Source organism: Canis lupus, chromosome 3 (genome assembly GCF_011100685.1).
Source record: "Canis lupus familiaris isolate Mischka breed German Shepherd chromosome 3, alternate assembly UU_Cfam_GSD_1.0, whole genome shotgun sequence".
In the NCBI taxonomy this organism is placed as follows: Eukaryota; Metazoa; Chordata; class Mammalia; order Carnivora; family Canidae; genus Canis; species Canis lupus.
In genome coordinates, this window is record NC_049224.1 from 69,882,683 (window position 1) to 69,908,546 (window position 25,864).

Sequence of the window (25,864 nt, forward strand, 5' to 3'; positions counted from 1 at the left end):
GGAGCAACAAGGCGGACAGTTTGCAAGAGAAAGAAAGGAAGGTAGTTGAGGGCAGTAGATGGAGGCTTTCCTAACCCTTAGACTTAGCCCTTAGGGCCCAACCAGCTTTTTTTTTTTTTTTTTTAAAGGCTTTAAGCTCTGGAGACTTGAAATTCCCATAGAGTTTAAGGTGAAAAGTAGGTTTCAATTGAAAGGCTGCAATCTGGATAGCAGACGGAGGTGAAGGTGGGGAGGGTAGGAGCCTAGCAAGCCAGAGAGCAAACACCTGCCCACACTAACCCAAGGGCGCCTTCAGAGCTTGGCCCTGTGGGACTAACAGCCAAGGAGGCAAGAAGGGATTTGTCCGGACGTATTTCGAGAAACAGTGCCTTTCCAGTATGTTAGAGGCGTGGAAAGTCAAGGATCACCCTCCAAGGGTTCCCAGGTGCTCCCTGCTCAGGAAGGCGGTTCCCCTGCTGGAAAAGGAGCCTTGGGGCAACACCTCGGAGCCCTTGCTTCTCCCCCCCGTTAATTTAACGAGAAGCCGCTGCCTCGGTCTAATTCAGAGTCGCTCCTTTCCTTCCGCCTCACTGATTGACAAAAGCCCCGTGGCTTCCCTTTGCTTTCCTCGGCTTTTGGCTTTCCCTGGAAGTTTTGAGCTGGGAGTTCAGGCCCACCGAGGAGATCCCCAAAGTTTCCGCTGCCGTCGGATTTTTTAGGGGAAGGGCGATTCCTACACCCAGGTTCTTAAGAGAAGCAGCAGCAGTCTGTTTGCGACAGCTGAGCGAACACAAGCACGAAAAAGGCCCCGGCCCGCAGCCCCGCAGCCCCGCAGCCCCGCAGCCCCGCAGCCCCGCAGCCCCGCAGCCAGCCTCGAGCGGCCGGAGCAGCAGCCGCAGCCCCACCGCGGCCAGAGCCAGTCTGACGCCCGCCGGCCCGCGCAGCCCCCTTTTCACGGGGCCGCGTGGGACGTCACTTCCGGGGCGGGGCGGGGCGGGGCGGGCCGCGCGGGGGGAGGGGCGGCCCGGTCCGCGCAGGCTCACGCGGGCTGCAGCCGCCGAGCCGAGCGCTTGACTATATATGGTCAAAGCTGGGGGCGAGCCGCGCGCGGGGCCGCGCTTCCGGGTTCGGCGGCGGCGGCGGCGGCAGCGCGCAGGGCAGGGCGCGAGCCGGCCTCGGAGCCCCGGCCTCGGACCGCCCCCTCCGCGCCCGGCACGCCCGGCGCCGCCTTCCGGCCCCGCGTCCCCGGCCCGGCCCCGTCCCGGTCCCCGGCCCGTCCCCCGCCCGGCCCCGGCCAGTGTGCTTCGCGGCGCGGGCGGCCCCGGAGGCTCGCGGTAACAAGTGGGCGAGGATGCCGTACGAGATCAGTAAGTGCCGCGCCCGCCGCCCCCGGCCCGGGCGCCCCCCGCCGGGCCCCTCGGCGGTCGGCGGGGCGCGGGGCGCGGGGCGCGGGGTGCGGGGCGGCGGGGCCCCGGCCGCGGGGGGGGGGGCGGGCGCGAGCCGGCGACGGCCCCGCCGCCCTCGGGGCGCCCCGCGGCGACCCCCGGCCCGGGCGCCCCGGACTGGGCGCTGCAGGCGGGCCCGTGGGAGCCGCCGCCGCCCCGCAGGGCCTGGCCCGGGGCGCCGGCCGGGAAGTCGCGCGGTCCCCTGCGCTCCTGCAAAGAGGCAACAGGTGACCGGCTGAGACCGGCCGGGGCCCCTCTGGCGTCCGCTCGCGGCCCCCGGCCCCCGGCCCCCGCGGCCCCAGCCCGCCGGGGCCACCCGGGGGCCGCCCCTAACGCGCCCGCGCGGTCCTGTCTCCGCAGAGAAGGTGTTCGCCAGCCTCCCGCAGGTGGAGAGGGGCGTCTCCAAAATCCTCGGCGGCGACCCCAAGGGCAACAATTTCCTTTACACCAACGGAAAGTGCGTCATCCTGAGGAACATCGACGTGAGTAGCCTCGCCCCACCTCGCGCTCGACCCTGGGCGAGCTCCCGGGTTAATTCCCCTTCGCCTCCACCCCCGCCCCCCACGGTCTCCGCGGGAGCCGCGGCCCGGCCCGTGAGGACACGCCACGCCCCCGCAGCCCGGGGGACCGCACCTCGGAAGCCGGGAAGGCGGTTTTCAAGCTTACCTAGGCCCTCTTCTGTCGGTTCTCGGGAAACTGAGGCTCAGATTAGCTCAGTGCATAAGTATGGGGCCCCGGATTAATCCGGTTAGCTGCGGCCTGACCGCGGGGCACTTGCTGACTCGGGCCTCAGAACCCCTGTCCTCATCTGTAAAATGGAGGTGGTGAGAGGAGGCTCCCCCCGCCCCCACTTCCCTCTGCCGGCCTGGGCCCACGGAATGCGACGAGGCGCCCCTCCAGCCCAGCACGCCTGGCACACACCCAGCACTGGGTAGATGGCACTTAGGTATAATCGTCGTGAACACCCAGGGTCTCCGCGTGGCAGAGCCAGGACTCCTGCTCAGGCCTCTGCGCTCCAGCCTGGTGTGAGCCCCAGTGGAAAATCAGGAACCAGTTTACTCCCGTGAATCCTTTAGACAGACCTCCTGTACCCAGGCCGAGAATGCTCCTGGAGCCAATGTCGTGGGAAATCCTCGCAGATTCCTCTTACTCCTCTGTAATTACTGAAATGGCCCAGCCTGCTTGTTGGTCTCCCCACTGCTGGGTTCGCACACTGAGATCTTTCTTCTCCCTTCCTCAGCCTGAGTTATAGAATGGGGGATGGAAGGTGGAAGTGCCAGCACGACCATTGGTGGGGGGAGGAGTTCTCCTGCCCAGCACTCGGGGGTTGGGCCGTGCGCACAGTTTGTAGGTGGATGATTTTGATTGGTTATGTTCCCAGGGGTTGTCAACTTAGATTCACATTTGTTGTGATTACCCTTAGTTGGTTGGGATTGTTGCTCATCAGATGCACTTGCCCTCAGGGGCCTCACAACTGGCTGAGGGAGTAAAGGGGCTCTGTGGGCCTCGCCTTTTTTCCTGACCTGTGAAAGGAGAGCTCTGAGTGGTCTGAAGTGCTGCTGGCCCTCCCGTCATCTCTGGGTGATCCAGCCTGTCACTGCTGTCCCTCTGCTGAAGGACCGAGCTCCAGGTGGCAGTTGCAGTCCTGCCCCTGGTTGCTGGGCACCTCACATGAAAGGGTGGGAGGGTGTGAATGTTCACTGAAGGTGCTAAGAGCTCTTGTGCTAGTCACACAGATTCCTAGAAAGCTGATCTGGCCTCCCTCAGAACTGAGGGAAACCTCACCAGGGACTTAGGTGGGAATGATCTGGAGCTTTCCCGGGTGAAGTCCCAAGATTTTTGAGTAAATAAATGTTAGATGGCCCTAAGCAGGTACTCACTTGTAGTCTGGCAAACAAAATGGACTCAACCATTCTCAGAGATCCAGCAGGGGGGCTCCCGGGTTTGGCCCTGACTGACGATCCCCTGACTGATGATCATGCACGTGTCGTGGCGGTCTACATGTACTTCTGGGGGGAGGCCTCACGTGAGGTACCTACTGTGTGTCTGGTTGCCGTGAAGGGTTCTTGCACTGCAGCATCTCCTGCAGCCCTGTGGGCCCATTGCTCTGCAGAGGGGTCAGGCCCGCAGGCAAGGGCGGAGCAAGTCATTGGAGCTGCTTCCCAACCGAGAAATAGTTCTCAGCAGTGCACAAGCACCCCCTTTGCAAACGTTCCCCAGCTTGTGAAAGCCATTCTGCTCATTCTTCCGAGGTCTTTTTTTTTTTTTTTTTTTTTCCTGGTACCCCAGAGTTTACCATTCTTTTTTGAGGGCATGTCTCCTTTCCTCTCCTATCTATATGTAAGTTTCTGCAGGGCCAGGACAGCATGAGATGCTGCTGACGTGTTCCTTTTCTGGATGTAACTCAGGCACTTAGGCTCTTGTAGGATTGGGAGCCATTGGTACTTACTTAACGATGGACACCATTTTTATTGGGGCACAGCATTCCTGGGAAAAAGACACAAACCCTTATGAACGTTCAGGCGATAGGAAGGAAGGTGGTCTGCCTATAATACAGGCTCAGGAGGGAGAGGAGGCCTGAAAGAAAGGTTGGGACCAGGTGAGGGAATGTCCCAACAGCTATCTGTTTGGCTTCCCCTACTTTGATGTGTCCAAAGCACGTTCAGGTTTCCCACATGTCCTTCCCCCAAAACAACAGTGCCGTTCCTCTAGCTGTTCAGGCCCCAAACCTTAGCCTTCTACTTGATTTCCTGCTTTCTCTCCCATCCCATAGTTAATTCTTTAGTGGATCCTGGAGACTACTTTCAGACTAACGTCAGAACTGACATTTTTTCTGCCTGTTCTGCTTCCACCCTCATCTAAGCTACCATCCTCTCTGGATTGCAAAACAGAAAACCCAGACTGGTCTTCCTGATTCCATGCTGGCTCTCCTCCAGTCTCCTCTCAGCACGGCTGGACCAGTTATGTCACATATCTGTCTCAGGATATAAGAATTAACAGCACTTCCATCCTGGCCTTCTCTGCCCCTCAGTGCTAACACAGAACGAGCCAGGAAGCAGGCCAGCACATTCTACAACTATGTGTGCATCTACCTATCTTCTGTAACTAGACTGGAAGCTCCTCGAAAGCAGCCCTTTGTTCTCCTCTGTTTCATTTGCTATTGTGTCCTCACCCAGGAAAGTACCTGACACATAACAGGTGCTCAATAGGTTTATTCATTGGTCAAAAGGCCTTGAAAGCCAAGCTGTGTCATGGAGATAATAGGCAGCCATCGAAGGTTTTACTGCTGAAAATAAAAGTTCAGCCGGCTTGAGGTTGCTGGACTTAATACTTTGCAGCATTCCCCCTTCTTTCAAACCAAACAGGTATCTATGCCCATATGACTTCCCGGTTGGAGCCACTGCTGTCATCCATTGTGTTGACTTAAAAGTTATTTTGTGAACCTAGCATAATGGTATTTCATAAGCTTGTAGAAAAGAGTGTTGCTTACCTATTTTCTTTCAACACATCTGTGGCCACACAGAATTAAAAGCATGCAGTGATGTAGCCATCTAGGAAGAATAATCCAGAAGGGAGGGCCTGGTATATTACCGTGAGGCCAGAATGCCACTCACTGCCCCTACCTGTTCTGCAGAGACAGGCGAGAGTTACTCCCAATGGCAGTGAGGGAGCCTTTTCAGGATTCTGAACTGCCCAGCATCATGGCCCTGTAAAAAAACAGCTTTGGCAAATGAACTTCCCAGCAGAGGCGCCTCAAAAGCTGCCAGAAGCAGCCAGCAGACCTGCTACAAGGGCAGGTTTGGAGCTTCCTTTTAAAGCAATCCAATCCCTAGATTCCAGAACCAAAACGTATATTTGAAAAAGTGACATATAAAATCAAATTCCAGGAAGTGAACTATCTGTTGCAGTTCAGCATGCTCTGCTTCAAAGCGCAGCGTGAAACGCAGGGTTGTTGAACTTGAGTCCTGAGTTTCTCCAGGAGCAATCTGCTGCCAGCCATGTGCAGAAGGACCACCTGTGCGTGCCCACCCCTCAGGGGGTAGGGGGTGTACATGAAGGGACAGATGGCTCGAGAAGGATTGACATCGTCCCTTCTGTCTATTTGTACATGCCTCCTGAGTCCCTGCTGTGCGTCAAGGAAGGCCACCAGCCCTGGGGGGAGCACAGATACAGAGGAGGCCCCTCCTGCATGGAACTCCTGCTCTTGGTGGGGAGTGAAACCAGCTTCCAGGTGACAGAAGGGAGTGATGTATTTGGTTACCCCCTGGATGGGAGACCAGCAGGCAGCATGTGCACGAGGTTGAACCAGTGAGGACACGGGCTCAGACAAGGCCACGGGCTCAGACAAGGCAGCTGTGTGGGGCCCAGCTGGAGCTGTCACATGGGCAGTCATGGCAGGGGTTCCCTGAGCCTTACCTGGCCCAGGACAGGCACTTCCTTTCCACCCCCGCCCAGCTGCCTTGCTCCTCCCTCTTCTGTACTTGTACTTATCAAGCATCTGCTTCGCTAAGCCCAGGAGCCTGTCCTCAGAGCTCGGTCTAGTGGGGAAAACCGACACGAGGGCATGGATGGGACGGACACTGCGGGGAAGCACGTGTGCCGTGGGGCCCTCGCTACAGGGTCAGTACTGTCAGGCAGGTGAGGTAGGCTTGGCCAGAGGTCCCTGGCAGGGGTTGTGGACTTCTGGGGCTGGAGCCCTGGGTGTGAGGGAGCTGAGCATGTGCAGGGCCCAGGGGTGGGGGGCTGGGCAGCCCTGTTGTGGAGGCCACCAGGACAGTTAAAAATTAGGCAGAGGGGATCCTTGGGTGGCACAGCGGTTTGGCGCCTGTCTTTGGCCCAGGGCGCGATCCTGGAGACCCAGGATCGAATCCCACGTCGGGCTTCCAGTGCATGGAGCCTGCTTCTCCCTCTGCCTATGTCTCTGCCTCTCTCTCTCTCTCTCTCTCTCTCTGACTATCATAAATAAATAAAAATTAAAAAAAAAAAAAAAAGAAATTAGACTGCAGGGCACCTGGGCAGCTCAGTCGGTTAAGCATCTGCCTGTGGCTCAGGTCACAGTCTCAGGGGCCTGGGTCAAGCTCCACATCAGGCTCCCTGCTCAGGAAGGAGTCTGCTTCTCCCTCTCCCTGTGCTGTTCCCTCTGCCTGTACGCACGCGTGTGTGCTCTCTCTCTTAAATAAATCTTAAAAAAAAAAAAAAAGATGAAGCCGACCAGTAATATGACCAGATCTGTAGTAGAGATTGTTCTATACCTAAGATTTGAGGTTTAAGATGAACACACTCAGCAAGTGCCTAACAGATGATAGAACCAATCCTTGGCTCTTGGTGTTTCCCACACACATTCACTAAGCTCGTCTTTCTGAGCCCTGCCCATGGCCACAGTGCCCAAGATTTAAATCCGTGGTTATGAGGAGATTTTGCCCCAAGCTCCACCCCCTGAGAGATATTTGGCAATGTCTGAAGTTATTTTTGGGCTACTAGTACCTATCTAGTAAGTAGAGGTCAGGGATGTTGCCAAGTGTCCCACAATGCACAGGACTGAGCTACAGGTAACCTGGCCCAAACTACCAGTAGTGTTGAGATTGAACCTTGGTGGGTAACTTTCGAATGCTCTGGTTAAGCATTTTAAAAAAGAATGTCCTGTGTGACTTGGGAATAAGAGGGAAGATCCAGTTTGCCACGGAGCAGCAGGAAAGGTTTTTGGAGAAGGGAAACATTTGAGTTGGGCTTTGGAGGCTGAGTAAGAGTTTTCCAAGAAGAGGAAACTGTCCAAGTCAGAGACAGCAGAGATGAGAGACAATATAGATAGGGAACCATGTGTGCACAGAGTGTGCACAGAGGTTGGAAGACCTCTGATTTGTATGCTCTCAGCACAGTTATGGGCTCCTGCACATGGTTGGTGGGTTTTTTTTTTTATTTTATTTATTTATTTATGATAGTCACAGAGAGAGAGAGGCAGAGAGGCAGAGGCACAGGCAGAGGGAGAAGCAGGCTCCAAGCACCGGGAGCCCGATGTGGGACTCGATCCCGGGTCTCCAGGATCGCGCCCTGGGCCAAAGGCAGGCGCTAAACCGCTGCGCCACCCAGGGATCCCCCTGGTTGGTGGTTTTGATGTGTTTCTTACCCTGTTCCCATTCGTAGAGGTAGAGAGAGGGACATCACACCCTTGGAGGTTAAAGAAAACAAGGTTGCAGCCTCATGCTTGAGGCCAGTGGAGAGGTGGTCCTGATTCCTGTTGGGTGGTGGAAGCCAAGCCTGTCCTAGGATGGCTGGAGATGCCTGTTTGGATCCCCGTGCGATCCTGACCCTGTGACTGTGCCCCCACCAACCCATCACCCTCCACCACGGGGCCTTCTTACAGATGGTAGACTCCTGGAGTGGAAAGGGCTGTTTGTGCTTCTCTTCTAAAGTCTCAGTGGTGGAACCTGCCCAGCTTTGGTGGTGATATACCCCCTAGGAAGACCTGGATCCCAAGCTTTGGTCTACTTGCTAGTAGCTTCTACCCCTGGTTTTATCTCTGCTCCCTGGGATCTTATCCAGGAAATGGCTGTTCCTCTCCCCCACACCATCCCAGTGTGGGCGCTCCAGGCACTTAACACCCCCGCCCATGTTCAGCTGGTCTCCAGGGAACACAGACTTAAGGCCAGTCCAGCATGCAACCCGGAGCACTGGCTCTGGCAAAGGAGCTCATCTTGGTTGAGCGCATTTTGTGCTGGGCTGTGGCCGAGCACTTACTGTACTTTATCCCATTTGGCTTTCTTATCTGTAAGAATAGGGACACGAGTCATGGGGTCACTGTAGGATTTAGCTTAGTTCATTTACAAGTATCCCTAGGGCCTCATGCTTGAGGCCAGCGGAGAGGTGGTCCTGATTCTGGACCCCTAGAGGGTCACCTGGGCTGAGATGGTACACATTGCCCTCCTTTTCACAACTGCCCTATTGGCTACAGACTGTCTCCTAGAGATGTGGCCACCGAAGCCCCAGGAGGTGCTGGGAACTGTCCCCAGGTAGTCTCCCCTCATGACTCCTCAGGAAGGCTCTAGGCAGAAGAGGGAAAGGTGGGGGATAGGCGGGGAAGTGCCAGTGTCCTGTGTGCAGGGGTCCCTGTGTTAAATGTGATTTGCTCCCGTCAGGAAAAGGTTGAGCTGGAAGCAGGAGGAACAGTCCCTTGGGGAGTGGCAGACCATAGGGATTCCTGAGTGGCCCCACATGGTTCTGAAATGCTCAAACATTAGCCACATTGATGTGCTCCTCTGAGTCAAAGAATCCGGCTAACAATGGTACCAATCATAGGTAAGAGACTAGAACTGAGGAATAAAGGCTCTTACCTGGTTTCAAGTCCCCACCCCCACCACTTACCAGCTGGGAAGCCTTGGGTACATCACCCTTTCTGTGCCCAGTTTGCTTGTGAAGTGGGTTGCAAGCTTACCTTCCTGTGAGGCTTTAGAGGAATCAACAGAGTGAAACTTCCATGGAGCACGGTGGTTCAGGAATGGTTCTTGGGGTCCAGCCAGCCTGAGTCTTCTGGGGCATTTGGAGGCAGTGGTGTTGGATCAGATGCAGGCCCTATTCTCTGCGGAGTCTGTTTAGTGAGAAGCCATGTGGGTGTAAGAATGGTACAAGGCGGAAAGTCGTAAGGGTGATGGGGTGGGAGGTGAGGCAGGTAGTGGGCATTCAGGGCTGGAAGAGATTGTTTCCAGTTGGAGCAGCAGGAAAGGATTCTTGGAGGTGACTTTTGCCTGGGTGGTAGAAGATAATTAGAAGGCATCATTGAGGACCAGGAAGGAGGGAAGGCATTTCAGGCGGAGGCAGGTGAAGAGAAGAAAGTCAGTTAGTGATTTCACGGAGGAAGGAGTGAGTCATAATGGACGATGGACTTTGGATTGCCAGTTAGGACGCCAGTCCTCTGGGCGAGCGGGAGCTTTGAAGGTGGAACAGGGAAGTGCTCACTGGTCGCTACTGATCGCAGGTCATATTTGTATGAAGCATTTGCTCACTACTGGATGTCTAGGGCCAGCTCAGAGGGGGTGCAGGGAGTTCTTGGAAGGAGTAAATGAGTCATACTTAGGTGTTCTTTCTCTCTTCAGAGGCAGCAGGGGTGGAGGGGGGGCTCAGCCTCTGGGTTCAAGCTTGCCGCTTGAAGCACACATGTCTGCACGAACCCCACACAGGGTTACTGTGCAGTACTTTGAGTTTGTCCTCAGTCATCAATGGACAGAGGTCCCTGCAGATCGTGTCGGATACCCAGGTCCAGCTACCAGGGAACTGCTTTTAGGAACTAGAAGTATTTGGAAAGCCAGTGCTCTGAATGAAATGCAATCCTCCCAGAAGGTCATGCTCACTTTGTCTGGTCTGAGTTTGGAGGAGCCCAGGACACTCTCTGGAGGCACCAGGGACCAGCAGCTGCTACAGGAGAGCACAGAGGCCCTTCTCAGAGTGCCGTGCCCAACAGCTTCTACACTGGTCTGTCAGGGAGGCCGCACTGTGGGTGGTGTGGTGACCTCTGATCCCTCCTGAGCCTCAGAGGACATAGGACCTGAAAGAGCTTTGGGGAGCCGGTGGCTTAGGTAGACCCTGCCCGAGGAAGGGAGTTTCAGCATTCCTTTGGTTGATGTCTTGAGTCTCCTCCTGCAGGGTGGAGATTGGGACAATGTGGGGCATTTGGGATCCTTTTCTGTTTGACAAGATTGTCAGAAGGAAGTCTGGTCCTGGGGAGGGGCCTCCACAGGTAGGAGCCCCCAGGCCGTAGTCCACAGGAGAGTGGGCCTCCTCGGGTTGGCCGTGGTGCCTCCTGTCACCTGGCTCCCACTGTGGCCAGAATGCCCTCACCTTGCTGTCCCTGCAGGTGTTTGTAGAGTCTGCAAGGCATGTGATAGGCCAGCCGTGTCCCAGAGTCTTTTGTCACATCTCTGACTGTGTCTTTTCCTGTCTTCTGTGAGGCTCCCTGACCTCCCAGGCGGTGGGGGTGGGATGGGAGGTGGGCAGCATTCTGGGGCTTATGCCAGGATCTCACTAGCCCTGAGCTCTGCCCCTCACTTGGCAGTATTGCTGAGTGCCCACTGCCAGGCCCTGAGCTAGGGGTGGTGCAGGGGAGGGGCCTTGGCCTGGGAGGGCAGGCCTGAGGGGGGCCAGAGTGGGGGTCCTGTGTGTGGTGCGGGGTCTGAGAAGAGTGCAGGCAGTGGGATTGGGTCTTGCAGCTCCTGGGGGAAGGATACCAGGCAGGGAAACAAGGTAGTCAGAGGTGGGACTTAGAGACGAGAAATAGAGACTAGTGGTACTAGTGTAGGCCCCAAGAGGGGTGGGAGGAACTGGATGGAATCTGGGGAGGGGGGAGGAAAGAGGAGGTGGGTTTGGGAACTGTCAGAGAAGACTGGGCAGGGCTGGGCCAGGCCTGGGTCAGAGACCAGTCAGTGGGAAGCTGTGGCGGGCTGTGTCAGCCAGCCCACATCCCCTTTGACACCCATGGGGCCTCAGGTGCCAGGGCTACCCCTGTTTTTTCTCTCCCTGTAGAAGTGCAGGAAGTCCTGGGAGAGGGGTACCCCAGCTTCAGCACCCCTGGTTGGATGACTTCAAAGCATTCCTGAACCACCTCCCCAGGCCCCTAGGGAGGGGGAGCCCCTGCCGTAACAGGAATATTCCTGTTACGGCAGGTGCACCCAGAATTGGCTTTCTTCCCTTTACTGGCTCATTTTCCCTCTTCCCTAGCTCTGGCCAAATAAATTACTCATCCAAGTCCTAGTCTTCCCTGAGGCAGCAGGGGAGGGAGGATGCGTGAGGGGAGCTGCTGCCGCACCCTCCCCCCCCCCACCCCCCATGAGGCAGGGAGTATTGGGTCCAAATAAATCCTTGTGCCTTGTAGACCTTAGTTGATCTGGAATGAGCTTGACTGGGCAGGACAGCAGTGGGAACAGGAGAGCTGTCCTTTCTGCCTCTAGAAGCTAGCCGCCTTGTGTCTGCTGAGCAGAGGTGGAGAGCTTGCCACCGACTGCGATGAAGTCATTATGTTCAGCTTGGAGAATCTGGCCCCCTCCCTCGCTGGCTCAGTTGTATTTGCAGTGCAGACAAGGGAGATGTCTCATCCAGCCTGGGATTCTGGTGCTGAGCCTGCTGGGGATGACCTTGGGTGTCTACCACCACCCCCCCCCCCCCCCCCCCCCCCCCCCCCCCCCCCCCCCCCCCCCCCCGCACTTGCCACCCTGACCATTTAGGGGAAGGAATGTGTAGGGGCAGAACTTCTCCCAGGGGCAATGCCTACTCATCTTGCATCCTTGACCCTGTGCCCTCAGAGCCCACCCTTTTAAAGGCAGAGCCCAGTGGGGCTGAGTGCCAGCATGGGCAGTCCGTTGCCCATGGGATGTGTTTCTCATATGTAAAGTGGGCTGGTGGTACCCACTGTGTAGGATGTAAGATCCCTCAGTCAGCCTTGAAACAGAGGCTTGGAAAGGATCTCAGTAGGGGTGGCCTGTCCACATTTGGCCAGCTTCTTTGCTGGCCACCTTCTTTGCAAGGGATCTTGTCCATGTTAGAGTGTTAGAATAAAGCACTAATCTGGGCACGAGTGGGTTGGATTAGGGAGCTGTCTACTGGATACCAAGTGTTTTTGTTTTATTGAGGTGTAATTTACATACAGGAAGATTCATCTGCTACGTGACGGTGACAGATATGTTCAGTCCCATAACCACCACTTCAGTCCTGACACAGAACCTTTGCATCATTTCCAGAAGTGCTCTCTTAACCCCTCACCATCAGGGGTTGCTTCCTCACCTAACACCTGGCAAGGCCCAATCAGTTTTCTGTCCCTTAAAGTTGGCATTTTCCAGAATGTCATAAAAAAAGGAGTCCTGCAATCCGGTGTTATCTTTTGTGTCTAACTTTTTCACATAGCATAATGCCTTTGAGGTTCACTGGAGCTGCTGAGCATGTTAGTTAGTTGGTTGGTACTATGTTCCTCTTTGTTGTCTGGGCTGGGGCACAGTGTTTCTTCAAATGCCTGTTAGTAGACATTTGGGTTGTTTCCAGTTTGGAGCTGTTAATGAGTAAAGCAGCTATGAATCTGCATGCATGTGTCGTTTTGTGGATACATGCTTTTGTTTTCCGGGCATAGACCTGAGGGTGGGATTGCAGTTTTTATATGTGGTAAGTGTATGCTTAACTTGATGAACAACTGGCCAAACTATGTTCCAGTTGCATCCTTTTACATTCCTACCAGCAATCCATAAACTTCCAGTACCCTGTGCCCCCCCACTCCACCCTTGCCCCCCCACCTCCCCACCATCCTTGCCAGCATTTGGTGATGTTGGTCTTTTAATCTTGCTAATTCTGGTGGGTACGTAGTGGTACCTTGTTGTAGTTTCAATTTGCTTTTCCCAAAAGGCGAATGACATGGAGCACGTTTGTGTGTGCCTATTTGCCATTCACAACAATCCTCTTTGAATACCTGATACCTTTCTAATTTCATAAGCAGATATTTATCCTGAGATGGATTAATTTAGGAAGTATGTATATTAAGTGCCCACTGCATCACATAATGATGAGTGTTAAGTCTTAGGGGTGAAAAGGACTTGGTAAACTTTTCTCTCCCTGCCAAAAACCATTAATTGAGCACCTACTATTTGTGAACTGCTCTGATGGTTGAAGAGATAAATGCACTTGAAGCTGGTCACAGAAAAACTAATTGGAAGAGATAATAACAAGGTTTGGGACTACAAAATTTGGGACTACAGGTTTCCCCACTATCCAAAACCAGAGCATTCTATGAAACCTTACATGAGCCAAAATGGACTAAAGCAAAGAAGCAGTTACCGTTACTTTATACAAAAAAAAATTTGAGCATTCTTAGACCCCCCCAAAAATCACCTGTCCTGGTTTTTCTGATACCTTAGGACACATCTTGCTAACAGATGCACCAAATAAATGGAGGTAAAGCCCAGGTGCTTCCAGACACAGCTTGGAGGTCTGGCAGCTTGATGCTGAGATGCTGAGTGGGTCTCCTGGCGAAGGAGCCGTGGGCGCCACTTGGCTGCTCCCGGGTGCGTGCTACCCTATACCGGCTCATCTTGCCACAAAACCAGTGCTGAATGCTAGTTGGGCTTTTTGCCTTTTTTCGTGGAAGTGAAAATCCTTTTCACTTTTCCACAGAAATCCTGTGGATTTCTTTCGGTTAGTGAAAATAGGTACTAATGTAGGTCTTTGGAAAAGTAAAGTGGCATAGTGCAAACTTTGGAAAAGCAGGGGATACTTGTATCGCGCGTGTCATAACTGCCGTAGGGACATGTTCAATGCTTTAGGGGCACAGAAGAGAGGCCGTCACAGTAGCCTTCCTGCAGGAGATGGCTTTTCAATTAGGCCTCATAAGTGTGAGGTGTGGCCCTGGCCAGGGGAACAGCATTTGCAGATAGACATGGCACTAACAGGAATGCCAGAAGGTGACTGGTGGTGGGTGGGGGTAGAATTTAGGGTCATCTTCTCCAGTCTCGGTCTGGTAGGATGGGGGATGTGCAGATCCTGTAGCCGGAAGGCTGAGAATAGTACAGGCTTCTGATCTTGTGGTCAGATTGGGGACAGGTGAGGACAGTTGAGGGTCAGGCTAGATGTGCCTGCAGCAGCTGCCTCTGAAAAGCTGGGTGTCCACCCTGGGACCTGATGTGCCCTTAGCCTCCAGCCTGTGGGAAGCTGCCTCTTTCAGGAGCATAGAAAGCCGACAGTGGGAATTGAGGATAGATGACCGACTCTTTATTCCCTCCTCAAGAAAGCCCGGCTGTAGAGACAAATTGAGAGCCATCTCAGTATGTGTGTTTCAGGTTTGCTGAGGCCACTCGACTGTGTGTGGAAGTGGGGGCGCCACAATCTACTTTTAGTAAATTAGATGTTAAAACCTTCTCGCTGAGTAGTGACGGTGCTTCTAGTCCCAGATGCTGGCCTTGTTTTTGCTGTGAGTCCAGCCAACCTTCCATCTGTGCTACAAAGCGAGTAGGAAGTCCACATTTCCCGGCAAAGGTTGGGACAAGGGGAGGCTCCCAGCCCCACGCCCCACCGTGCTTGCTGCTGGAGCTCAAAGCCAGGCCTCCGCTTCAGGCTGTGCGCGGCTTGGCAGCTGGGGCGGAGCTGCTTCTGAACAGGGAGACCACACACAGGTGACTCAAGAAAGCAGCCGCTACTGGAAGCTTCCCATAGAGAAACGTAGAAGAGTAGACTTTTTTGCAGTGACACTTCATGTGTGTACTTCACAGGTATGTAATTCACACGCATTTGTGCCATGTCAAGGGCAGAAAAGCAAAAGACCATCATCTCAAGTTCATGACAGCCGTAAACTAAAGAGAAAGAGTTAGAACACCGTAGATTTCTATGACCCAAAGATAGGCAGGCAGGCGGCAGGTGCGTGGGCAGGTAGTCATACCGCTGGGATTTTTCTTTACGAAGGTTTTGACTTACGTGCGTGCGCGTGTGTTAATTTTAGCCCCCAGATCCACTGATCGGGATAGTGGGAGGCAATTGACTGCTTCTCCGTTCCTTGTGTTCATTCTGGTCTCCTCCCTGCAGAACCCAGCCCTTGCTGACATCTACACGGAGCATGCCCATCAGGTGGTGGTGGCCAAGTATGCACCCAGCGGGTTCTACATCGCCTCTGGAGGTACCTGTGTGCGTGCGTGGCTCACGGATGCGTGTGATGTGGCCCAGCAGTCCCTCCCAGGCCAAACCCGGCTCCTGGCTTGTCCGGTGGTGGGAGGTGGAGAGGGAGGGTAGAGGAGTGGGGGGCGGGGAGGGTAGAGGAATGGGGGGGGTTGCAGCAGGTGGAGCCAGTGTGATTAGTTTCATTTGAGGCTGACAGGAAAGCACATAAGCCGCCAAAGAGCCCCATTGCAGAACTTTGTCATTGGCGGCGTTCCAGCTGCTTCCAACTCAGAGGTCAGCAGAAATGCTCCTGTGAGGTTGGCCAGGGGCCTTCACGGGTAGCTGTACCATGATGTTTGAGAGCTCACTTTGTGTGTGTGCGCGTGCGCGTGTTTTCTGGATTGTGGCTTTGTCTGGTGTCACCTTTATTCATTAGCTGCTCCTTTCGCAGTCCCTGTCAGTGCTGGCCTCAGGCAAGCGCTCCATTTCACTCTGGTCTGGGCCTTTGCTCTCTCTAGCCTGGCTTTTGTGTGGCTCTGTGGGAGGCTGGCTAGGAGGAGGGACACAAAGATCTTTACCACGTTGGATGCTTTGTTCACCCACTTCTTTGAGGTAGATGCGTTACCATTTACAGATGAGAGCCAGGAATCACAGAAGTTAGCGCGGCTTACCGGTGCCTCCCATTTATTCACCCATTCATTCATTCACATGCTCAACAGATACTTGCTGCTTTGCCGGTGCCCGGCCCTGTCTCTCGCGGGCCTGGGCCTTGTCAGCCTCCCCAGAGAGGAATGAATTGCTGAGAGAACTAATATCCTGCCGAGAGAGGAGGGCTGGGATTCATATGCCCGAGGGGCTGGTCTGTCCTACCGTTTGTCCCTCCCTGCTTGGGAGGCACTGGGAGGCATACCCCTGGAGGGTATGTCCCTTACTGCTTGGCCTTCCTTGAAGAACTTACCTTCCTGGGTCTCCCAGAAGCTGGACAGAGGTTCCAGAGCGGGAGCGTATACAAAATGCCTAGGAGGGTCTTGTGCTGGTGGCACCTGACAGCAGGTGATCAGTGTCTTCCACTAAACCCAGGACATGCCAGGGAGACAGGCATGCTATGGCTGGCTGCTGGCTAAAGCAGGCAGTCAGGGTTGTGTGTGATGGGCTTGGCTGGGAGTCTGGCCCAAAGTGGGCACTTAATGATGTTGGTGTTTAGACCTACTCCAACTCCATCTGTAAAACTTGCTCTAATTTATATGCCTTGATTCATTTTAACTGTGTATTTTTTTTTTTCCGGCCCTGCATGCCAGCAAAATACCTTTTCCTTGAAGGCCCCAAGACGTGGCCTTGGTTCCTTTTAAAATTATGTCTTCTTCTCATAAGAGAAGTGTGGTTGGCGAGGGCCCCACTGCCTGTTTGGCGTAGCTTCTCTGCCCTGGCACTTGGAGCTGCAGGCCCGGCTGCTGAATCACTTGGGAGCCCAGGCCTGCACTCCTGCATCCCAGGGCACGGTGTTCCATCTACCAGAAATCTGGGCTCTTCACATTCTAATGCTAAATCAGTGAGGCAGGCTGGCACAGAGACCATTACAAAGGGCAATTCACATAAGTAAAGGATCAGTTTGACATTTTTTTTCTCATGAAAGCACCCTGATTTGCTAGAGGAACTGAGGGAGGTTTGGGCTGCATGCAGAGATCATATTTATGTTTCTAGCTGGTCCTTTGAATTGAATGAAGACCAACCTTCACTCCAGGGATTAGGTCCTGGGCTAAAAATAGTGTGATTGTGTAGGGTTTGGAGTGAGAGGAGGGAGGCTGAGAAAGTGCTATGCTCTCTGGCTAAGTGGGTTACCTGTTACCTGGGGTTCCCCTGGGGTTGAGGTGGGAGTCCCACCTCTGGAGGCCTGTGGCTTGCTCCCAGTTGGGGTTCCAGCCCTCTGTGGGACCTTTAGATTCCTGTAAGTCTGATGGTCGGTGTTTGTACTGAATGATGGAACCTTCCAGAAGGCCTGCTGTGTGAGAAGTCCATGCCAGGGGCTAGTCCCCCAGCCCTCAACAAAGTGGTCAGTCTTTGCCCTTGGATTGACATGGCCCATGGTACCCTGTTGTCTCATGCAGAGCCATTTCCAGGGCACATCCAATTCCCTTTTTCTAGCCCTGTCTTCTGTGCTAGTGGTCTATGCCGCACGCTCAGTCCCTTGGGCACCCACCAGGGCTGTGAGTCCCAGGCTGCCCTCAGAGTAGTGCACCCAGGCTGCAGAATGGCAGATTTCCTAGAGGCGGGGGGCAGGGGGGGTAGTTAAGGGTTGCTCAGGTGAGGAACGTAGAGGAGAGACCAGGCTGCGGAGCTGAAGAGCAGGGGCCTCAGCAGGCACTGGAAGGCCCATCTCGCTCGCTGCTCCCCATTGCTACCCCATCATGTTGCTAAGCTGCTGAGGAGAGGGGGCAGGGGGCAGGCTCACCCAAACCTTTCCCCTTGGGGCGGTGTATTATCTGGAGGGGGAGATGCCTTCCCAGCGGTGGACAGAAGGTACTTTGTCCCTGTTGTCTCTGGCCCCGGGCAGGTGTCTTTGTTGTATCCCCGGAACTTAGCACGGGCCTTGGCACCCGTGGGCACCTAGTCTGTATTGTGACTGCAGGGGGCTGCCATCCTCATCGGGGCCCAAGTGCCTGGTCTCCAAGCCCCACTCTCTTTCTGGCCCCAGCTGCTTCCAAAAAGAATAAAGTGTATAAAAGCAACTTAAGTGTCCCTGAATAGATGAACGGATACAGAAACTATGCATATGTATACGATAGAATCGTGATGCAGTCTTAAAGGAGGATGAGATCGTGCCATCCCAGACACCATGGGAGACCCTAGAGGGTATTAAAGTAAAATAGACTGGGAAAGGCAAAGACTGTATGATTTCACTTAGGAGTGGAATCTAAGAAAGGAAAAAGAACAAACAAAAGCAGAATCAGACTATAAATACAGAGAACACACGGGTGGTTGCCAGCAGGGAGGGGCGGAAGGAGGGAGAGAGACACGGGCTTCCAGGAATGGGATGAGGGAGCCTGGGGATACAGGGCGCAGGACGGGGAACACAGTCGGGAGATACATCGGGTCAGATGGCAGTTACACCTGCTCTGCGCGCAGCATAATGTATCAGCCTGGCGAGTCACTAAATTGTACACCTGAAAGTATGGGCCATTGTCAGCCCTCCTCAGAAGGGTTCATGGGGCAAGCAGGGCCCACCCGGGGAGGCAGTGGGAAGATGACTGGTGCCAGCCTGGAGAGGAGCCTGAGCCCCCCCGAGGAGCAGGAAGTGGCTGGCAGGGCCCCGGGGAGGCAGGAAAGCTGGCTCTGTCCTGTCCAGGAGGGTGGGACACCGTCAGCCTGAGCTGTGGACGCTGATTCCGCTGGGCTGTAGAGCCCCTTGGACCAGCCTGAGCCTGGCTGACCACACGGCCTAATGTGTGCATGAGTGTGAGCACAAAACCACGTGCACACGTGTGTCCTTCCTGCACACACACGGTGCTGCTCCTTTTCTGATGCTCTAGCCTCTGCCTCTTCCTGTCCTTTCCCTCTGGCCTGTTTGTTAGGGACTTACCTAGTTCCAGGTCATCTTTGGAACTCACCTCCACCAGGCAGCCTTCTTGGACCTCACCTGGAGAGGCCGAGGGCCCCCGGGGCCCTTCAGGTAGTGCTCCTCACATGGCAGTCGGTGTCCCCTGGGTGAGCCCGGGTCTCGGGTGGCCTGCAGAGCAATGGCCAGCTTGCAGCGAGCACCCACAGCATAACCAAGTGCTAGGCTGAGACTGCACATATGCTAACTCGTGTTCCCTTCTCTGCCGCAGTCCGCTACCCCCACCCCAGGTGGCACTGTCGTTTCTCCTCTGGTAGGTGCAGTTGTAGGGGTAAGGTGGTGTTTGCCACCCGTGGAGGGCCCTGCAGCCTCTGTCTCCTCCCTCAGCTCTGCGGCCTGGATGGGAAGACAGAAGCTGTTCTGTGCTAAAGTGGGCCTGGGGATCCTGGGAACCCACGGGAGCCTACCTACTGAGAGGACTTGTCCCCAGACCCAGTCTGGCCTGAGGATTTAAGCCTGAGGAGTTAGTGTAAAATCCTCCATCCTCATGCTAATTTGGAAAGGGCTATGTTGGGTTTGGTCTCAGATCTTGGTGACAGGATCCTTCTGGGAAGGGAAGGGGGTGTGCCTCTCCCTCCCCATCCCGTTCCTTTATTACTAATCCTGGAGGAGAAGCCTGGCTTCTGATCTGCCTGTAGTACCACCCTCCTGGCGTGCCTCACACAAGGATCCTGCTCACACCTCAGTCATCTGGGCTGTGGCATGCGCCTTGCCCTAGATGCTGTAGATGCGGGGGTGCCAGCGGGAGGGTGCAGGCAAGGCGCTGGAGGGGAGCCCAGGTGGGGGCTGCATGCAAATCATGGCCCGCGCCAGCCACACACAGCTCTGCTCCTTGTTAGCTCAGCCACTGCGCCGGAGAGGCAGCTGTCACTAGTATTGTCATCACATTTGGCAAACGAAGAACTTCAGTCCCAGACCTTAAGAAAGCTGCCCAAGGCCCTTCTACCATTTTGATCCCCCCTTGAGATTACTAGCATTTTAGAACCAGACTGCTTCCTGATGCCTTGGGGTGTGCCTTGGTGTGTCTTGACTTTCTGATCCCGCATAGGGCTTGTCATTCAGCTGATGGCTGGTGAACTGCAGAGGCCCAGAAGTGGTCCTCACAGAGGCCACAGGCTCTGCTTGACCAGTGGTAGATTTTACTTACCTGAAACAGGTCCCTCTTCCCAGCTGCATCCTGGGGTAACTCCAGCAAGCCTGTGAACCCCTGGACAGCGCTGTGTGGGTGTGCCTTGTGCCCACATGGCCCTGGCCCAGTGATGAACCTGGCTCTCGCCACCCTGTTGTGTCCACAGATGTATCTGGAAAGCTGAGGATCTGGGATACCACGCAGAAGGAGCACCTCTTAAAGTATGAGTATCAGCCTTTTGCTGGGAAGATCAAGGACATTGCTTGGACAGAAGACAGTAAGAGGATCGCAGTGGTCGGGGAAGGAAGGGAGAAGTGAGTCTCTGGCCTTGGCCCCTCCCTGCCCGCGTTTTGTCTTTGCTTTCCTCCTGGGTGTCCTGGCTGGGAGGGGAACAGTGACACCTGTGCCAGCCTGGACCTGGACAAGTGTGTGTGCGTTCCCATGGGGCCTGGCCTCTTGGGGCCCAGGCACATTCCCTCTCTGTCTCTGACATCCTTGGTTCCTCACCTCCTGGAACATTCACGCTCCAGTCAGCAGGAAGGGAGAAAGTGGGAGGGAGCCTGAAGAACATCCTTGGGGTCCCTCCCAGCAGACCACACAGCCACACATGCCTGCAAGGGGTTTGGGCACGTCCCCAAAGGTGGTGCAACATTACATGGGAAAAGGGGACAAGTGGAAATAGGGTAGGGTGGCCCTTGGCAGTGGCCGTACTCAGGGGTCCGGTGACAAGCAGCGTCAGTACCACGGGTCAGGGCCCCTCCAGGGCACTACGGCTGTGGCAAACACTTGGACCTGGCAGGCACGCACCTCGTTTCCCTTACTCAGAGGCTATTTTTACTGTGTGCTCCTGCAGGTGGCAGTTCTTCCACTGTTTTCAGGTCATCTGGTCCAACCAATTCCATTTTCATTCAGTCACAAAGTAACCCCCGCAGTACATTTTCATTGGGTGTCCGCTGACAGCAAGGTATCCTCTCCTTTCTCAGAGCGATGGCAGTTTGTAAATACTGCCCAATGAAACCGTTAGGAAATTGATAAGCCCTGGCAAGTGTCTGTAGGGGACTGTCCACATGGGAGGCTTGTTGGCCGTGGACCACGTAGACGCAGACGTCCAGTCCCTGCCAGGGGCGCCCGTGCTCAGATTCTTTGACAGATAGGGCACACAGCCGAAACCACGGTGTGTCCAGCCACAGCTGTGGTGGGTCTCCCCTCTCCACCCCCAAGCTTTGGCCGTTCGGCAGCCCACATCTCCCCCATCACTCCCAGCGCTGATTGTTTTCTTCCTGTGGTCCTCTCTTTGGGTACAGGTTTGGAGCCGTCTTCCTATGGGACAGTGGCTCTTCTGTGGGCGAGATCACAGGACACAACAAGGTCATCAATAGCGTGGACATCAAGCAGAGCAGACCGTATCGGCTGGCCACGGGCAGTGATGATAACTGTGCCGCGTTCTTTGAGGGGCCACCATTCAAGTTCAAGTTTACAATCGGCGTAAGTGGACTGTCCCCTGGGGTGGTTTGCATGTGAAACCAGCAGTCTAGGCCTGCAGATACCGATGGCAGGGTTGTGGGCACGTGCCATTGATGCTATGATGTGTGGATGGAAGTGGGGTTTATAGGGGAGCTTCAGGTGATGGGGGACAGCACACTAGCCCCCAGCCCATGTGGCCCTGTGCACAGGCCAACAAGGGTGCTTTCAGCAGGGAGGGGCCCACCCTGGGAGACCTTTGTGTTTCTGGGGTTGCAGGGAGGGCGCATCTCTGATGCCCTGTGATCAGAAGAGCATCCTGGCCTAGAAGAGCCTTTGTTAGAAAGGGGTAACCCAGGCTTGGCTCCGCCAACTAGAGACCTGCTGAGCCTCCTCAGTGGTGGAGCTGGTGAGCTTCCAGGGACACCTGGACTTGTCTCCTCTGGTGAGATGATGAGAGCAGGGTCACAGCTGGAATGTGACATGCAATGTGGAGAGTTAGATGCTTTGCCTGTAGAAGACGCCTTAGAAGAGTGTCTCAGCTCTGAACCTCCTCCCTGGTTGGATTAAGGGTCAACCTCAGCCTCACTTATCCCATCTACAAGGTGGGTGTGGGGGACATCGATATTAGTGCATTTTAACCATGAACTTAACTGCACAGGGCTGCCTACGGGTCCAGAGCCATTCCCTGTCCTACCTCATCAAGGATTAAATGAGAAAATGTCCTTAAAGTGACTCAGTGGGGACTGTTTACTTGGACGATTGAATGCAGTGATTCATAAACCGAGGGCAGGGTGTGGCTGGAAAGGATGATGCCGCTTCCTGAGCAGGTCCCCACAGGGTAGCACTTGGGCCGTGGGCAGAATTTCCAGTGCACACCTCAGCTCAGGTACAGCAGGGCTCTGCGGGGTCCTCTGCTGGTAGTGAAACAGACTCCATTCCATCCCCAGGGCCCCTGAGCCAGGGCCAGGCTGGCTGCGTGGGAAGCACAGCCAAGTTTTCTGTGCCCTGCGGGCTGTGCAGCTCGGAGGTCCTTTTGCCGTGGTTCTTGTGGCTGCTGCCCGGTTGGTGGGCGGTGAGGGTTTTGTCCAAGGCTGTGGTTCAAGGTCAGTATTTACTAAGTGCAGGTTAGAGGTACTGTGGGATGAGTTAGATAACTGAACAGCCTGCCTGGCACCCAGGAGAGCGAGGAGGAGGGAGATAGGACATTTCTGTGGCAACAGGAGGCTGTCTCTCCCCCCCCCCCCCCCCCCCCCCCCCCCCACTGTTTGATTTCACTTGGTTGATCTGGGCCATAGGCCGGTGGGGCTCGAACCCCCACCCTGGGGGAAGAGGAAGATCACTTCCTCTTAGCAAATGTAGGCCGAGCCCGGCACAGAGCAAGCTCAGTGGCAAGTAAGCAGAGCCAGGTTTGAGTCCAGTCAGCAAAAACCTGTCACTTCACCATACTGTCAGCCTTCTTCTTGTGCTCTCCTGGGAACTTAGCTGGAATATTCTTTCTCTTTCTGGCTTCCTTTCCAACATGAGAGCACGGCCCAGGGGTGTCAGGTACAGACATTTGCCCAGCTGGCACCTGTGTCGAGTATGGGCACACAGCCTTGCCCTCAAGCCTGCCTGTGGAGCCTGTCACCCATGGGTCCTGCATAAGGACTTGGCTGCGGACCAGGAGTGGGGGACACTGGGTGGCAGCCCAGCGCTGCAGCTGTCTGTCTCTGTGACCCCTGGATGGGCTAGTGGTGTGTCTGGGTCCCCTCAGGAGATGGGACAGTGATGGCTCTCCCCCTATGGCCCCACAGAGCTGTGGGAAGATGTGAGATGCTGGTGAACGTCTGAGTGTCCATGGGGAGTTCTCTGGGCTTCTGTCAGAGAAGATTGTAACAGACTCAGTTGGCCAGTGTATAATGGATGGGAGAACACTCGGGGCCCCCCACACCAACCCACAATGCCTTGTAAATTGTTGACAACTGTGTGGATCAGTCTGACTTACCCACATATATCTGCCCTGGACCCTGGAAACCCCAGGGTACAGCTGTAGTGGATGGCTGGCTGCCTGCCTGTCTAGGCCCCAGCTCCTTGCTGTCTTCCTTTGACCGTGTTTAACACCGTGAGATAAGGGGTGAGCATGTCCAGAGCACAGAGGGGTTGCCCTCAAATTGCTGCCTTGAAAAAGAGTAAATTGTGTTCTCATGTTCAGTACGTGCTGAAGTAAAACGTTGGTGGTGTGAGTACCCAAGGGGAAGTGAAAGCACTATTTCAGACAAACCAGAGTGACCATACATTCTCAAGTCAGACCACTTGTCCATCCTGCTGGCCTGAGTGGGGGGTCGAATTGCTTTTCTTTTTTATTCTTGAGTTTACTGGCTTAAACCGGCTGGCTGCTCACGTGGTGCAGAACGAGCGTAGACTTCTGGTTCCTCCGGAGCTGAGTCATGGATCAGCTTCACCCAGACTCTGCTAGGCCCTCAGGCGGTCAATTAGTGTTAGTTTTCCTTTTGCCTAAATGTGCTGTGGGCTCAAGAGGCTGCAGGAAGATGGGATGGAGGACCCTTTACATGCAATAGGCCCCGGCCCACCCACGTTACAGATGCCGTGGGCCACCTGGGGGGAGGTGGCTTCCAAGGGTCATAGGAGACCATATGGCATGGAGACTTTGGGCCTCACTGCCTCTGCCTCTAGCATTCTGTGGACAAGGTCCCTTGGGGGACCTGAGAAAAAAGGGGCAGGGAGGCCCTTACCTACTCCTGCTTCTGCAGCAAGAATTTCTCCTTGCCTCTCTCGGCCCTGTAACAGATGCTTGGCTAGCTTGCCCGCCTCGTCTGTGCACCTAGCCCTCGGGGGCATTGGACAACTTTCAGTGCTCCTCTGGCCTTGTGCTTCCTCTTCTGTCGGCCGAGCAGGTTGGCTGCTGGGACTGATCGTGGAGCCCCTTATGGAGCTGGCCCTTGGAAAGACTGTGTCCCGTCCCACAGCCAGGTGTTACGGTCAGTAGGATAGTTTGTCTCATTCAACGATTGCTCAGTCGGCACTCAATTACTTTGGGCCCGTTTGTCCAGTCTATGGCTGTGTGATCAGAAAGTGGAAACTTCCAGTCTGTATTTGTGAGAGCAGACTGAGCACACCTATGGCAGCGGGGACACCTGGTGTGTCCTCTCCACCCAGGCGTGCTGTGTGGTGTGGTCGGCTGCTCCCGGAATGGCTGTCCCCTGCCACCTACGTGCTCTCACCTATCACAGGTGGCTCTAGGTGGGGGTGCCCCACTTCCTTCTACACAGTGGAGGTGAGTTGAGCTAGAAATCCATCTTGGCTATTATTAGAGGCATTGCCTTTCTAGACAGTTAATTAAAATTGGAGCTCTGATACGCAGGATTTTCTGTTCCTATTTTTCCTGTTTTCTGACTCACAACGGGGCAGAAGCAGCAATGTCGTTCCTTCAAATTGTATCAGATGCCTGCTTTGTCCTGACCCCGGATAGGGCCCACACAATACCCTGCCTCATCCTTAGCCATTCTGCCTTCCACCCTTGCATCTGCTGGTCTTGCTTTTCAGAGAGCCATGGGTGCATTAGTGCTGGTCACTCTGGGGGTCGGCAGGGCAGGTCTCCTCCTCAGCAGGCTGTGGCTGACGGCAGGGGAGTGGCCTGGCCAAGCTCACATGGACAAGCTTCCTGTCCCTTTCTCTAGAGCAAAGTGGTAGATGAACTGGCCTGTCCAGGGTGGCAAAAGAGGCAGGCAAGGAGGGGGGGTCATTTCTGTGCTTCTCAGCCAAGCTGAAGCAAATGAAGGATGTGTTGCTACCCCTCCAAGCCCCTTACGGGGAAGACTTCACAGAGTGAGGGCGAAGCCAGGTGTGGAGGGGACCGTCCACCGAAGGAAGGTGAGGCCGTTTCAGGTGAAGACGGGAACCCATTTTCAGAGCACCAACTATGGAGCTTGTGCTGAGCTCAGGGAGGATGAGGAGGTGTACGCAGGCATCAGAGCCTATTTCTCCCTCCGTGAACTCATGACAGGGAACAAGACAGGTGGGCAGGGCATTTCAGTATGTTAATAGCAATTGTACATTCAGGGGACAGCTGAGGCCAGTGAAACCAGGGAGGGTTCCCAGAGGGGACACCTGAGCTGACACCAGCTCGTCTGCCTGTGCTCGCTGGAGTCAGGCCATGGAGCCCAGTGGTGCTCTGACCCTATCTGTGACATGGGCTCAGGTACATTACTTATTACCTAATGGCTTCAGGACTCTGTTCTCAGTGTCAGGAAGGGGTGACTGTGGGTCAGGTGATGATGGGGGAGGGATAGTGACAGCAGGGGATTCTAGGGAGGATCCACTGACTCGGTCCCCGCCAGAGCTCTTGTCGGCTGTGACTGATGGGAGGGCAGGTGTAGACCAGAAACCGAGGGCCTTCCACATTGGGGGATGGCCTGCAGGGTGGTGCTGTGACTCTTCCAGGGAGCATGAGAAGGGCCAGGGGCTGTGAGCCCTAGCTCAGTGGGTGGTGGCTGGGCTGGGCCACCAGAGGAAGCCTGGCATGTGTCTGGACCCTCCCTGTACCTTACCCCCCAGACCCTTCCTTCTTTGTACTCAGGCCTCACCTCCCTGTGGAATAGGCTATTTTTAGCCCTCACTTTTTTG

General features: G+C 55.0%; 1 protein-coding gene across 1 annotated transcript in view; it reads left to right on the forward strand.

Moving 5' to 3' along the window:
* Window positions 1-1,129: 1,129 nt before the first annotated feature.
* WDR1 (WD repeat domain 1) overlaps window positions 1,130-25,864 on the forward strand; it is a 42,517-nt gene continuing 17,782 nt past the window's right edge. Inside the window, 5 exon segments of the mRNA NM_001130837.2 lie at window positions 1,130-1,346; window positions 1,785-1,906; window positions 14,964-15,054; window positions 19,944-20,091; window positions 21,082-21,262. Of these exon segments, the coding sequence (NP_001124309.1) occupies window positions 1,331-1,346; window positions 1,785-1,906; window positions 14,964-15,054; window positions 19,944-20,091; window positions 21,082-21,262 (558 nt within the window). The 5' untranslated portion in view covers window positions 1,130-1,330.